At 33.9% G+C, this 15294-nt stretch overlaps 1 protein-coding gene across 5 annotated transcripts in view; it reads left to right on the top strand.

Annotated features, from left to right (window-relative positions):
• fgd1 (FYVE, RhoGEF and PH domain containing 1) overlaps positions 1–15294 on the top strand; it is a 50206-nt gene that overhangs the window by 23283 nt on the left and 11629 nt on the right. For 2 of the 5 annotated variants that reach the window (XM_058785209.1, XM_058785211.1), the window contains exons 2-6: positions 7480–7638; positions 8634–8820; positions 9710–10397; positions 11643–11881; positions 13014–13170. In XM_058785209.1, coding sequence (XP_058641192.1) covers positions 7480–7638; positions 8634–8820; positions 9710–10397; positions 11643–11881; positions 13014–13170 — 1430 coding nt within the window. The other 3 variants (XM_058785208.1, XM_058785210.1, XM_058785212.1) reach the window with 2 other exon arrangements.

The raw sequence follows: 15294 nt of genomic DNA, 5'->3' as shown, positions 1-15294 counted from the left end.
AAAAAAATGCTGACCCCAGAAGGAAACCATATGGTTTGAATTTTGAGTAGCCTCTATACATGGTAAAAAAAAACATTTCTAGTTGTAAACAAAGCAAAGATTATTAAAGAGTACATTTTACTGAAATAGCCTAATATAAGAAAATGCTATTTCAGTCATTCTTTTTCAAAAATCTCACTTTTAATTCAATGTAACCTGTAAACAAAGATTTTTTTATAAATAATTGTGGAATTTACTAGCAATTTCTGAGTGAAAATTGTTTCTACACTGTTTTTCTTTCACCAGTGTAAAAAAGCAAATGTGTCTGACAAGCTGCGAAGTGCATCATCATTCAAATAAGAGAGTTTCTGTGTGGTTTTATAGTGTAGACATCAATCTGAATTGTGAAGAGATAACCGATATCCTGATATCAGACCCATGGGGTGGAGATTTCTGCAGAGGTTGTCAAACGTGAGTCCGCTGTGCCTCAGTGCCTAGCCAGCAATACCTCCACCTGTCTCCACCGGACCACAGCTCATTTTTTACAGGCCTCTTGGCACCATTTAGGAGAAAAATTTGACCTGCATCCTAATGTGTGAATGTCTTTAATAGTCACTTCCTGACAGTGCAGGTGCAGTACATCCTGTTTGCTCATGCACGAGGTGTGCGCCGATGTCCTGATTTCACGCTCCGAGTTTGACCTTGAAATGTTTTCCTTTGGTTTTAGCCAGGTTGGCAGTTTCTTTTAGGTTCAGTTGTGACTAAAGAACTGCTCATTAACATATTGCTAAATAGTTTACTGGGGACTTTCGATTTTTGATTGGAAATCTTTTGAAGTGAAGCCACGGGTCTTGTTATTGAAATGCAAACTGCTACAGTCAATAGGAAAATCTGGCACGGAATGTCTTCAAAGTGGTTTTGTTAGGGAAGCTGGTGGTGAGGCAGATGTTCTATTGAATCATGGGTAATTCAGATTATACTTACAGATGTCCGTCACACGGGCTTCCCTTTGGAAGTGAGTTTCTTAAAGGGATAGTTCAACAAAAAATGGAAATTCTGTCATCATTTACTCACCTTAAGTTGTTTCAAAAGCTGTATAATGGGGTGTGCGATATTAACACAAAATTGATATTTGTGATTTTGACGATGACAATAGACAATATTTTGAAGAATGTGTTTTTGTGTTTGTACACCGATAAAAATGGTAGTGAAACCATTTTCCCTCAGAAACTGCTAGTAAATTTCACAAATAATTACAATGAAACTGCAAGTAACACATTTGAATTAAACACAGCATTTTGAAGTATAAAGCCTAAAGTGTTTCCTTTTAAAATATGGTTTATTTGCAATTTTGGAAAATAATTTTTTGCAGTGTACCTGGAATGGTTTAGGCCTGTCATGGACAGCTGTCTATACATAAGTTTTTCATATTTTTTCATATTATGTGTGGTGTTAGTTTACAGCAGTGACAGAAATTAACTATGAGTGCAATACGAATCCACTACAAGGCAATATTTGCCCCTTAAAGTGATTTCCACAGGAATTTTTTTACCTTTTATAATGGCATTTTATGACCTTGGAAGTATGCATTTGCATCATTTGTCAAATTCTTACATTTAATCGATAAATTCAATAAATTCCATCTTGGCACTGCAGAAGTTGCATCTGAAGTAGTATTTAGGTGTATTTAAGCACTGTTTAATGCAGTTGTAGACAAATATTAAAAAGACAACATTGTGTCTAAAATGTAACTCACAGTGTTAACTTGTTAATGTTAACGTATTTAACTGTTTTATAAAGTCAATATGACATTTGCAATTGTGCTGATATTCTGGAAAAACAGCACTCTTGTTTATGTGATATTGGCTTATATATGGCTCATGTGAAGTTACAAATTTGATCTCATAAAACTAACCTTCTGATCAAACTAGTAATCAAATTGACAAATTTAAGCTTTATTTTTTGGGAGAAAGCATATTAAATACACCATATAGGGCTGCACGATATTGGAAAAAAACAACACACATTTTTCTGCAATATATATTGCGATATGAAAAAAAAAATTACCAAATGACTTGAATAGCTCTATCTGGAAAAAAATAATCAATGATTGGGGTGATTTTAGGTGAGTAAATCAGCATAGAAAATAAAGAAATTACAAGCATAGATAAATGTAATAGAACAAAGATACAAATGAAATAAACAGTGCTTTATATTTTTCAGGTAAGTCTATCAGTATTCAGGTACAGAAACTGAATAGCCTAATCAAATGTAAAATAACACTGCATAACACTACAGTCTTCACTGTACAAATTAGACCTAAATGCGAGCAGCATGGTGCGACGTGACAAAATAGCCTACTATAGAAGCCATTATAATCAGTGATGGTGTCTACACTGGATGCGATGTGACAAAATGCTATAGAACCCATTATAATCAGTGATGCTGTCTACAATGGATGCGGCACGACGTGACAAAATACTATAGAACCTGTTATAATCAGTGATGCTGTCTGCACTGGATGCGACGTGACAAAATACTATAGAACCTGTTATAATCAGTGATGCTGTCTACAATGGATGCGATGTGACAAAATGCTGTAGAAGCCATTATAATCAGTGATGCTGTCTACACTGGATGCGATGTGACAAAATACTATAGAACCCATTATAATCAGTGATGCTGTCTACAATGGATGCGGCACGACGTGACAAAATACTATAGAACCTGTTATAATCAGTGATGCTGTCTGCACTGGATGCGACGTGACAAAATACTATAGAACCTGTTATAATCAGTGATGCTGTCTACAATGGATGCGGCACGACGTGACAAAATACTATAGAACCTGTTATAATCAGTGATGCTGTCTGCACTGGATGCGACGTGACAAAATACTATAGAACCTGTTATAATCAGTGATGCTGTCTGCACTGGATGCGACGTGACAAAATACTATAGAACCTGTTATAATCAGTGATGCTGTCTACACTGGATGCGATGTGACAAAATGCTGTAGAAGCCATTATAATCAGTGATGGTGTCTACACTGGATGTGTCACGATGCGACAAAATACTATAGAACCCGTTATAATCAGTGATGCTGTCTACACTGGATGCGGTGCAACACGACAAAGTATGCCTCGTTCTATTAATGACGTACTGACACAAAGTTCAGATAATTTGCAAAGGTCGCTTTGTCGCATCCAGTGTAGACAGACTTTATCTATTGCGGTGCGGGTTGGCACAACACGACAGCTGTCGCGTCTGGTGTAGATACCGTGTCTGTGAATGAGCAAAGAAAACGGTCAGTATAAATTCAACGATCAGTATACTAAACATCGCACATACTGCGATGTGACTATTGCGGAATGCGCATATCGCGATATCGATGCTGAAATGATATATTGTGCAGCCCTAATTTAACATTGTTAAAATGTTTTACTATAAAACTGAATATACATATGAGACAAAGCTCATAGGAAAAAATGTCCCCATATACCTTGAATTTTCGTTCAAACTGCTACTTTTATGCTACACAAAATACATTTTTTTGAAAAAACTCCAAGCTGCCGCAGTGAAAGGGTATTGTGACCAGAGGCTGTGAAGATGCTCCAAAAAAGACTAAAAAGTGGCATAACTTCTCTTTTTCATATGGATTAGGAATGACATGAGGGTGAAGACTGAACTGGAGGTGAATTATTCCTTTAATAAACTGCTGCCAAAGCATGTCAAGGATTAATCTTAAGTCTCTGAATTGTAGAGCAGTACAGGATATTTTTACTCCAATAGTATGTCTGTCTCTGCTTTATCTTCATGGCCCTAAAAGCCCCCTGTCTGCACTTTATGCCTTCAGGAGAAATGGAGCATGAAAATATCAGTCAGTCAGAAGTAAACTTCTCAAAAGAGAAGACGGCTGTATGAAGCATATTTCAACAGCGCTTTATTTTGATGACATTGAATTTGTAGTATGAGCATGTAATGCTAGTCTTCATTAAAATGCATACTTTTGGCCATACAGGAGAAATTTTCCCATCTGTTTAGACGTCTTGATGAGTTTGTGCCTGAATTGACTTTAGGCTTTGTGCCTGCAAATGGAAATATTTTTTTTCTCTGTCTGCTATGGAAAAAGAAGTCTGTCTCAGAGAGCATGTGAGAAACTAGTTAGGTTCTTTTGAATAGAAATGTAACAGTTGGTTTCTGGGTTCATCTCTGTAAAATTCATGTTTTAAAATGTTATTTTGGGGAATAAGCTTGTATAATTAGCATTAAGCAACACTTTTTAGTGGCATTATTGCCATATGTAGGGTTATGTATCTGAACAAACCCCTTACACTAGGTATTGCATTTCAGCATGTGAATATTAATGGTTTCTCAAATCATGTTTTGTTGTAGAACAGTGTGCTGTTGCTTTTCTAAGCATTTAGTTTTTAAACAATTTTCAGATGATAAAACATGAAAAGAAATTTGGAAAAAACATTAGACTTACACTGAAGAGCCGCATCTAGAGACAAGAAGATCATATAGACTTAAAAGCAGACTGACATGCGTTAGTAACTAATTCACTTAACACCCTAAAATCATTCTTCAGGGTTACTGTAAATCAAATCTAAAAGTCAAGTTAATTTTATTTTGGATAGCACTTAACAATACACATTAAAGCAGCTTTATAGAAAACTATTATGTTTATATTTATAATATCTTCATAATATTTATATAATAATATTTTATAATATTTTCATTCTTTATAGTTGCATTTAGCAGAGTCTGGCTATAATATATTTTACATTTTACAATGATGCAATGAAAATGCTTTTTTTTTCAGAAATTGTTTGTAAATTCCTCAAGTAATTACAAGTAATGACCAGTAACGCATTTAATTAAACATGAAATTTTGAAATACACAGACTAAAATAGTATTTTCCAATTTTTCAAAATGTACTCCAATAATTGCACTTTATATACTGTAGACCTACTGTATATATCATTTTATGATTAAATTAAAAAACATTTGCTACATGAAATAGAATAAACATTAACTTGAAACTTGAATTGGTTTCATTTCAGCTAGTTGCCAAGGCAGCATTTCTAATATTCATTTAATTTTACTTGAAAAATGGGAAAAAAATATAAATATAAACAAACAAACAAAAAAATCTTAAAAGTATCTAAAATGTGTGTGTGTATGTATATGTGTATATATATATATATATATATATATATATATAAAACTACCACCCAGGATACCATACCAAATGTAAAGCATAGTATATTCATGCTATTTACAGTAACAGTACAAAGACAATTACAAAAAAAAAAATAATAATAATTTTGTCTTCATGCCCTTCAAGTTTATGCGAATAAAAACACCACGTAACATAGTGTACTCCTGCTATTTGAAATGTCAGTAAAAAGACAATTACTAAAAAAAATTTTTTGAAAAGTTTATATGATCTTTATATGCCTTTCAAGTTTATGTGTTTTGGATGGGCCTGTTCTTTTGATACATATTTAATCCGTCCCAGCTCAAACGGGCTTGTAGGTCACAGCACACATCCCTTTCCCGTACAGGAACTCCAGAACACATGGGAAAAACAACATGCGCTGCGAATCCAAATCTGCGGCTAGGATAACTCTGGTTTTCTCCCTCGCTAGCCTTTCTTCACCTTTAAGTAATTTTGGTGGAGCATGTGGAAGTCATTTCAGCCCCCTGCCTTCACTAGCTGGTATGAGTGTCACCATATGGAACCAATTAGCTCTTTGTAGGGGGACAGGCGAGCTTTTTTTAAAAATGGCAACGTCATCAAGACGGCGGGTCTGCCCACCATCTGACCCGTCTGTGCCACTTTAAGAAATTCCAACAAGATTTTTTCCTGACTGTGCTCATTTTGATATCAAAGCCCTTCAAATCATATTTACGTGTGCGTCGTTTGTAGCTGTGAATTTTGTTATGTCACTAGATCCAAACTCACAATATCTTACGCTGATTGAGCTGAACAGGCAAATATACACAGTAGCGACTGGCACTTTAACACACTGACCTACTTAACACATGACGGCCCAACACAGAGCGCTGTCCTGCTCTCCCCGATTACCCAGAAGTCTTTTTACACAGTTTGATGTCATGTTCACATTGTGTCAGCACAAACCAGTGTGTAATTTAAGCCCAAGATTGATGTGGAGTATATACTTGGACTTATCACTGGATCTGGACTCGCAGTTTATTGAGCCAGAGGTGATTTGTGTGAAAACGTGTTGTACATTTATGCTTTCTGCCGTTCAGACACATCACTCAGCCGAACTGTAATCCATTACGCCCAGCCGGCTCCATTAAATTAGGCTGAATTGAATTTGCCTGTCTTGTTTTCTTCTCTCTTGTTGATTCTTAAAGTGTTTCCTGTCTGAGATGATCATGCTAGCAATGATGAGACAGATTTTACTTTTTAAATGTACTTTTTGAATGGCAGTGGATTGAGTTTTTGCATGATTGAAAAATAATATTTTGCAGCATCTTTTAAAGATAAGTATTTCTGTTCTCATTACCACGAGGTTATATTCATTACTGTTCAAATGTTTGGGGTTTTTAAAGAAATTAATACTTTTATTCAGCAGGAATGCATTAAATTGATCAAAAGTGAAAAAAAGATCAAAAGTATTCTGTAAAGTTTCCAACCAAAGTTTTGAATTAGAATCAAAGTTTCTGATTTCTGAAGGATCATGTGACACTGAAGACTGGAGTAATGATGCTGAAAATTCAGCTTTGCAGCACAGGAATAAATTACATTTTAAAATATATTCAAATAGAAATAATTTATTTTAAATTGTAATAATATTTCACATTATTACTGTTTTTACTGTATTTTTGATCAGATAAATGCAGTCTTGGTGAGCAATAAGAGACATTTATATCTTACTGACCCCAAACTTTTGAACAACACAGGTCATTATAGCACTTAATATGAATCAGTCCATCTCTCTGTAAAAATGAACATAAACACATCCTGTTTTTGTTTCTCTTTTTTTCTTCTCATTGTTGTGGTGACTTCATTGACATGTTGAAACATTCATCATCTTACAAAATCTTCTGATGGTAAAAGTTGTTAGGAAATGCAGGAAATGTGACTGTTTTGGTCATTCATTTGAAATTACTCACATTGTTTACAAGTAACTGTTTTATTTTCTTGCCAAAGCCAATTTTATCCACATTAATGACCCTCGCTGTATTGTGTACATGCTGCTGTTATATCACAAAGCTCTGGCTATGAAAGAGAGAGTGGCGTATTTCAACTCAAATTCGCAAAACAAGTCTTATTTCGGCCAAAACCTACTCAAATGAAACCAATAACAAGTTATTGGTTGTAAATGATAAAGAACACCAGGCATGGTTTACTCCCTTCATTCAGATTCTCCAAATCAAAGCGAGTCTGCACTCTCTCTTTCTGTCAGGCCCGTCCACCACCAGTCCACGGCTTCTAACCAAGAGTCTGTCCCTTGAGCCAGGCCCCTGCCTCGGAGCCCACGAGACCCCACAGCGCCTCTGCTCTGACCCTGGACCCCTGGAAGCACAGCACTGCAATGGCACAAGTGAGAACGGACCTCAGGACGTCCCGCCTCCACCCCCTAAAACACGCCCACCTTTACCTGGGCCAAAGCCTCAAGGTACGTTCTGTACATTTAAAGGGAACGGTTCAGCCAAAAATGAAACTTCTATCATCATTTACTCACCATCATGACACAAAATAATGTATACTGAAGAATGACCAAGCTATTTGTTTCTATACAATCCACAAATACAGTGAACACAGGACATCAAGTTCTAAAAGTGACAAAATGCAATATTTATGCTATATTTCAAGTCTTGTGAAGCCATAAAATAGCTTTATTTGAGGAATGGCGGAAAATTTGTTGTTATTTATTTAAATATGTGCATATGAAAATGAGACTCGATAGCTACAGTACTGTTCAAAAGTTTGTGGTCAGCGAGATTTTTTAATGTTTTTTAAAGACGTCTTTTATTTTCACCAAAGCTGCATTTATTTGATCAAAAATACAGTAAAAACAGTGAAATATTATTACAATTTAAAGTGACTGTTTTCTGTTTGAATATATTTTAAAATGTAATTTATTCCTGTGATGCAAAGCTGAATTTTCCTTCAGAAATCTTTCTAATATGCTAATTTGCTGCTTAAAAAACTTTTCTATTACTTTGGAAACTATTGTGCTGCCTAATATTTTTGTGGAAACACCTATCCTTTTTCCCCCGGAATTTTTAATGAAACATTTTTTAAATGTAATTTTTTTTTGTAATTATGTCTTTACTGTTTATTAAATTAACAAAATTATAAATTTCTTAATTACATTTTTTTTTTTTTAAATGTCCAAATCTTTTTAACGATAGTCTGTTTTATGCATATTAAATACATGCAAAACTTTTAACTAAATTGAGGTCACCGTTATTTTAATGTTTACTGTATTTTCTTTGACCTCATGTAAAATTTATGTTATAATATAATATGCAATATGATGCAATCTAATAAAACTACTTGTTATTCTGCCCTGTTGTTCCAATTTGATCCGTGTCTGTCTGTGGTGCGGTCATGTGATCGTGCACCAGTCTCATGTATTGATTTGCGTATTGATTCTGTCTCGTTCAGTGCCCCCGAAACCCCCTCATCTCCAGCAGCAGAGCGCGCGACGGCCACGCCCCCCGGACAAGCCCCTCCCACCTCCACCCTCCCGCCCGCTCCCCGCCGACCCCCGCCAATCACGCGGCACCTTACCGAGAGCAGAGGGAAGCTCCTCCCCCACTTGTGTCCTCTCGCTCATCGAGAAGTTTGAGAGGTGAGAGATCACAATCATTCGAGCGCTTGTTACTGGAGCCGCTTTTTAGATTACGGCAGAGTTTATTATTCATAACTACAGTTCTGATTTGGTGTTCTCGAGTAATGATATCTCCGTTTGTTGATCACAGGTAAACAAGAAGTTATATCTTTAATCTCACTGCCAAAAATGATTTATTAATCAGTATTTTTGTCTTGTTTTCCAGTAAAAATATTGTTCTTGAAAACAAGTGAAGAAGCAGAACTGCATTTTTTTTAGAGAATGCAGCTAGAGTTTCTTATTTTTAACCATACATCTTCCTAAATTGATATTTTTATTTACTTTGGTTTTAAAATTAAGGTAAAGCAATTTGTACTTTTAGAAGAATTGCATTAGATATTAAGACTTTTTAGAGAATATAGCTATAGGTTCTTATTTTTTAAGCATAAATCTTTCTAAATGTATTCATTCAACGTTTTTATTGTTCATAAATGTATTTTTATTTCATTTACTTTAGATTAAAATGTAATGATAAGCAAGATGTACTTGGGAAGAAGAATATTAAGATATTAAGACTTTACTTTTACGTTTAATTTGCCAGCGGCGAAAGAATGAATTAATCCAATATATGTTGTCTGAAAACACTTTTTTTTTTTTTTTTTCTTCCCTAAAGTAAATTTTTGTCTTAAGGATATTGAGATAGAAAAAATCCAACCAAAGGAAATTTATTTTAATTTAATTTAATTTAATTTTTTAATGTAATATTTGTTTTTTATTTTATTATATTATTTTAATACAGTGCTCGCTATGTGGTGTTTTAAATATTTATATACATATATTTAGAAATATATATTTGTCATATGTAACTTGTTTTTATTTTTTTTATCTTTTTTTTTTTTTTTTTTTTTAGGGAGCAGATCATTGTGGTACCAGATATCACTGGGGGAGTGATGTGTACCCCACGGGTCCCTGAACAGCAGGCCGCCTCTGGGTCGTTTAGCCCTCCACCGTCGGAGTTCATCCTGCCCTGCACGTCCCTTCAGGAACCACTAGAGGTGCCGCTGGCCGAGGAGGAGGTTGAGAAAGAAGAAAAGGAGGAGGAAGACGAGGTGGATGAAACCGAGGAGGATGACAGTGAACTCGGGGCGTCTTGCTCAGAAAAGCGCCTCTCTATGGAATCGGGCTACGGTGCCTCTGATAAACTGCTGGACACCATGGAAATGAGGGACCTCACAGCCAACCAATCAGAAATCCCCTCGGATCGCTTGTCCCTCCCACCATCACAGATGGATGGGAAGCTGGCCAATAGAGACAGTGGTATCGACAGCATCAGCTCGCCCTCACACAGCGAGGAACTCTGCTTCGTCGGGGACGAGGATCGGGTCGGTCATGAGAGGGAGATTTGCCCCTGCAGTCCAGGGCCCGGGCTTGCTTGTGGCTATGCCGAGGGGCCCGAAGGAGAGGGGGCCAGTGGTGTGGAGGGCGGCAGAGACTCAGAGGGAGACAGTGATATGGAGGAGGGCAGCGGGGATGAGAGTGAGATGAATCCCATGGCCCTTCAACCTCTGCCTAAAGCTGAACGACAGGACTCCACTGAGGTGAGGACTTATATAGGTACTTATTTGGGAAATTGTTAAATAATTTAGTCATGGATTGATCTCCCTCTTGGTACCAGGGTATTACCAAAAACTCCATATTGACTTCTATATTGTGAATACACATAAACGCATACATATACATGAACAGCTTAATTAATTCTAAGAGATAAATTACAAATTTGGTGCAAGAAACCCTGACTAAAATATATACTTTTAATATATGTATTTATAAATATGAAATATTATTAAATATAAACATAATCTGTATTTTACCATTTATTTTAAAAACTATTTTTATATTTTAAATATTTTTCATTTATTTTTAATTAATGTCTCTGTATAATTTAATGTTATTTATATATTGTATAATAACAATTCTAATTATATATTATAAAATGATATATATTTATACTTTAAAGTATTGTTTTGTATGTAATGCATTTTAATATATAATTTAAAAAAGTATTAATTAACCATAACCCTATGTATGAAAAAAACATTAATAATATAATTATGTTATATAATTATAATTATATATATATATAATTTACTATTTATTATTCATAAAAATGAATCATATAAACATTTACTTTAACCATATATGCTTATGTAATATATATTAAATTTCTCTATATAATAAATTTATTTATATATATATATATATATATATATATATATATATATATATATATATATATATATATATATATATATATATATATATATATAATAAATAAATATTACATTTAATTGTTAAAATAATTTTTAAAATACATGATATACAAATTACATAGGTTTTTATATTTATTTAATAAAATGTTATATTTTATTATTTATTTATTTTATACCATTCTTAATTTTAGGGTCAGTAAAGTTTAATTTTAATTAAAATTAATACTTTTATTCAGCAACAATGTAATAATTTTACTAAAGATTTCTATTTTAGTTAAATGTTTTGTTTTAAACTTTCTATATTCATTCAAAAATCCTGGAAAAAAGTATCTTTTTTTTTTTTTTTTAATTATTGGTATTTGTTATTTTTAATTATTTGTATTTTGGTCAAATAAATGTATGCTTGGTGAGCATAAGAAACCTTTTTCAAAATCACAAAATTCTTTAAATTTGAATGTTTTTAAAAGTTCTTACTGTTAGAAAGAATGAGACTTAGTCTATGCACTTCAGTCCATCTTGTTGTCACAGGTTTGTTCAAACTCATTATTCCGCCAACATTTTCTGGTTTTCCAGCTGTCAGTTCAGCAGCGGGTGTTTAACATTGCTAATGAGCTGCTGCATACGGAGAAAGCTTACGTGTCCAGACTGCACCTCCTGGACCAGGTGTTCTGCGCCCAGCTGATGGAGGAGGCCCGAGCTCGCAGCTCCTTCCCCTGTGAGGTGGTCATGGGCATCTTCTCCAACATCTGCTCCATCTACTGCTTCCACCAGCAGTTCCTGCTGCCCGCGCTGGAGAAACGCATGGAGGAATGGTGAGAAAAAAAGAAAGACTGTGAGATTGATTTTATTATGGTAAAATGGTAAAGTTACTAATGGTTTATCTTGCCGTCAAGTCAAATTTATATATACAGCACTTTTCACAATACACATTGTTTCAAAGTAGCTTTGCAGAAAATCATGATGTTTATGTTTATATCTCAATCTCAATCTTTATGCCTTATAGTCACATTTAGCAGATTAGGGCTAGGCAATAATGTAATTTTGTGATGATACAAGCAAACAAGCAGATGAGATATGCTATATAGTATGTAGTAGTAAAAAATGATTCTTACATGGTATTTTTGTCTTGTTTTCCAGTACAAATATCTAAACATTCTTATATCATGATACATTTACTCAAGAAGCAAAATGGCTTAAGATATTAAGTCTTGTTTTCTGAAAAAGTTTAAAAAATAAGTCAGTTTATGCTTAAAATGAGAAAAATATCTGCCAATGGGGTAAGAAATATAAACTTAATTCAAAGGGAAAACAAGATTATTTTCTTGTTTTAAGCGTAAACACTTCATTTTGATTTAAATTCAGAAAACAAGACAAAATATCTGATGTTTAGATATTTGTACTGAAAAGCAAGACAAAAATACTAAGGTACTAAGTCATTTTACTGTATGTAGGCCTATGTGGATAAAGTTGGGCATACTTATATATGCAACTTTATATAATAAACTAGGCGATAACATAGTTATAAAAAGATGTTAATGCTAATAAATGATTACATAGATTATTAATAAAAAATTTAAAAAGGGTAAATATGACAGGTATTATATTTGATTAGCTTAATTATAGTATGATATTCTCTAGACAGTAGACTTGGCACATTAACAGAATATTAAATTGATGTTTTGGCAAATGTGAAGAGTATTTTAGACTAATAGCTTTCACGGTGGCTGATGCAATCTCTTTTCTTTTGGATATAACTAGAAATTTTGGATGGATTTTGAATTTATAGGACAAACGGATGTTTCCAAATATCCAAGTGACATATGTGTTTCCACAAACTAAACTTTGTTTAGAAATAGTCTAATTTTGGAAAGGGAAGGGTGACCTTCACAAAGAGTTGGGACACAAATGATGAGCGAACCTTGACTTCCACCCCTCTCCCCTCAGGGATCTGAACCCCCGCATCGGGGACATCCTGCAGAAACTGGCACCTTTCCTGAAGATGTATGGAGAGTATGTGAAAAATTTTGACCGGGCCATGGAGCTGGTGAACACCTGGATGCAGCGCTCCTCTCAGTTCAAAGCCATCATTCACAACATCCAGGTAACAGACTGTGATCGAAATGCTTTGTGCTAAACTAACGATGCTCTGTAATAAGAAAAAGTGTTTGTATCATGCATAAATTTTGGATGAAATGCAGTACTATCGTTCAAAGGTTTGGGGTCAGAATGATTTTTTAAAGGAAATTAATACTTTACATCATAATTTCATATTGTATCATAAAAAGAACACAGTAATCAATAAAATAACGGATACCTCAATTTAGTTGCATGCCTTGCATATATTTATGCATGCACAAAAGTTTTTTTTTTTTAGTTTAAAAGAAATTAATATTTTTATTCAGCAAGGATGCATTACATTATGAATGAATGAGGCATTTATATACTTATATTTTATATGCTTGTACTTATAATGTATGTATTTATATACACTGATACATTAATCAAAAGTAACAGTATTTAATACATTTATTATTATCTTACAAAGATTCTTTGAATAAATGCTGTTCTTTTGAACAATTTAAACTTTCTATTCCTCAAAGAATCATGAAAAAATTCAACAATGATGATAATATTAATAAGAAATGTTTCTTGAGCAGCAAACCACCATATTAGAGTGATTTCTGAAGGATCATGTGACACTGAAGACTGGAGTAATGATGCTGAAAATTCAGCTTTGACCACAGGAATAAATTACATCTTAAAATATATTCAGTCAAAAAACTGATTTTAATTCGTAATAATATTTCACAATATTACTGATTTTACTTTTTGATCAAATAAATGCAGCCTTGGTGAGCAGAAGAGACCTCTTTCAAAAATATATAAAAATTGACCCCAAACTTTTTAATGATAGTGTATATTTAAAATCAACCACTGTTTTATATGAGAAATTACTCATTACAGTGCATTCTGGTCTTTCCTTTCATTGCATTTGATTTAGACTAAAATTGCATCTTAACAATCTTAACAGGGGCTTTTTGTAATAGACTTTGAGTCAGTAGCATATCTAGAGAGGGCGCTGAATAGATTTCAAGTGTAGAAGTGTGAAACAACAAAAAATTGTCTCTTTAAAATTCAAACTGTGATAATGTGATAGGCATAAATCATTTTCTATTAACATAAAGTGGAAGTCAGATGTGTTGAGTGCTGTTGAGCATTACACTCTCAGCTGAACTGTGTGAAAATAAGAGAGTCTTCCCAACCCCCTCGCTGTTATAATGAGTGTTAATTGCGTGCAACCCTACATAATTCACACCCGTGGACTGAATGAACAGAGCGCGTGTTAGTCATACAGTAATCTCATCCACCAGGTGCACTCCACCAAATTCACCTTCACAGTCTGAGACAAGAGCGTTCGTGTTCAAAATAACGAGAGCACTCCCACGGCTCAGCCATGATTGAGTGAGTCAGATGAAAGAGGGAGTCGCTGTGGGTGCGCGAGGGTTTTTGGGGGAGTTGTAGGTTATGGTGAATACTAATGGCACCCCAATCAGGCCTTCAAACGTCTCTGGTTGCCACTGTGTAGAGAATATTAAGAGAACGCAAGGCCCGGCACCTGAGATCACAGCACTGCTGGAAGGAGATCAGGCATGTCACGGGCTACATCACACACGGGTTACGCTACCAGTGAATCATCTTGATTGTGCTTGGCTGTGTTTTGGGAGTTTGCCTTATTCTTAAAGACAACATCAAACAGCGTTCGTTCAGCACATTTAACTTTTGCAATGTGATGTTTTTCAGAGTGAAACTAAATCTTCAGTGGGAAATAAAAGTAGGCAGAGACTTGATTTCTTCCAGCAGGATTTGATTGCATTATGAAAAGTAAAATAATTTTTGAGCAAAGTATTAAACAAAGTATTCAGCAAATTAAGTATTAAATTTTGAGAAAGCCCATATTAAAGTAAGCTGAGCATACAGACTTGATTAATATATATAATTAACTATGTATATATAACTTAAAAAAGTAATATATATAATTTAAATATGTCATATTATAATATAATTTATATATTATTTTAATAATGTATACTGTGTAATATATAATGTATTTTAATATATAATATTTTAATGAAAGCTTATATATATATATATATATATATATATATATATATATATATATATATATATATATATATATATATATATATATATATATATATATATA

The sequence above is a fragment of the Onychostoma macrolepis genome, chromosome 08 (assembly GCF_012432095.1).
Source record: "Onychostoma macrolepis isolate SWU-2019 chromosome 08, ASM1243209v1, whole genome shotgun sequence".
NCBI lineage: Eukaryota > Metazoa > Chordata > Actinopteri > Cypriniformes > Cyprinidae > Onychostoma > Onychostoma macrolepis.
The sequence above is the reverse complement of the archived record's forward strand: the minus strand, read 5'-3'. Positions and strand labels throughout refer to the sequence as shown.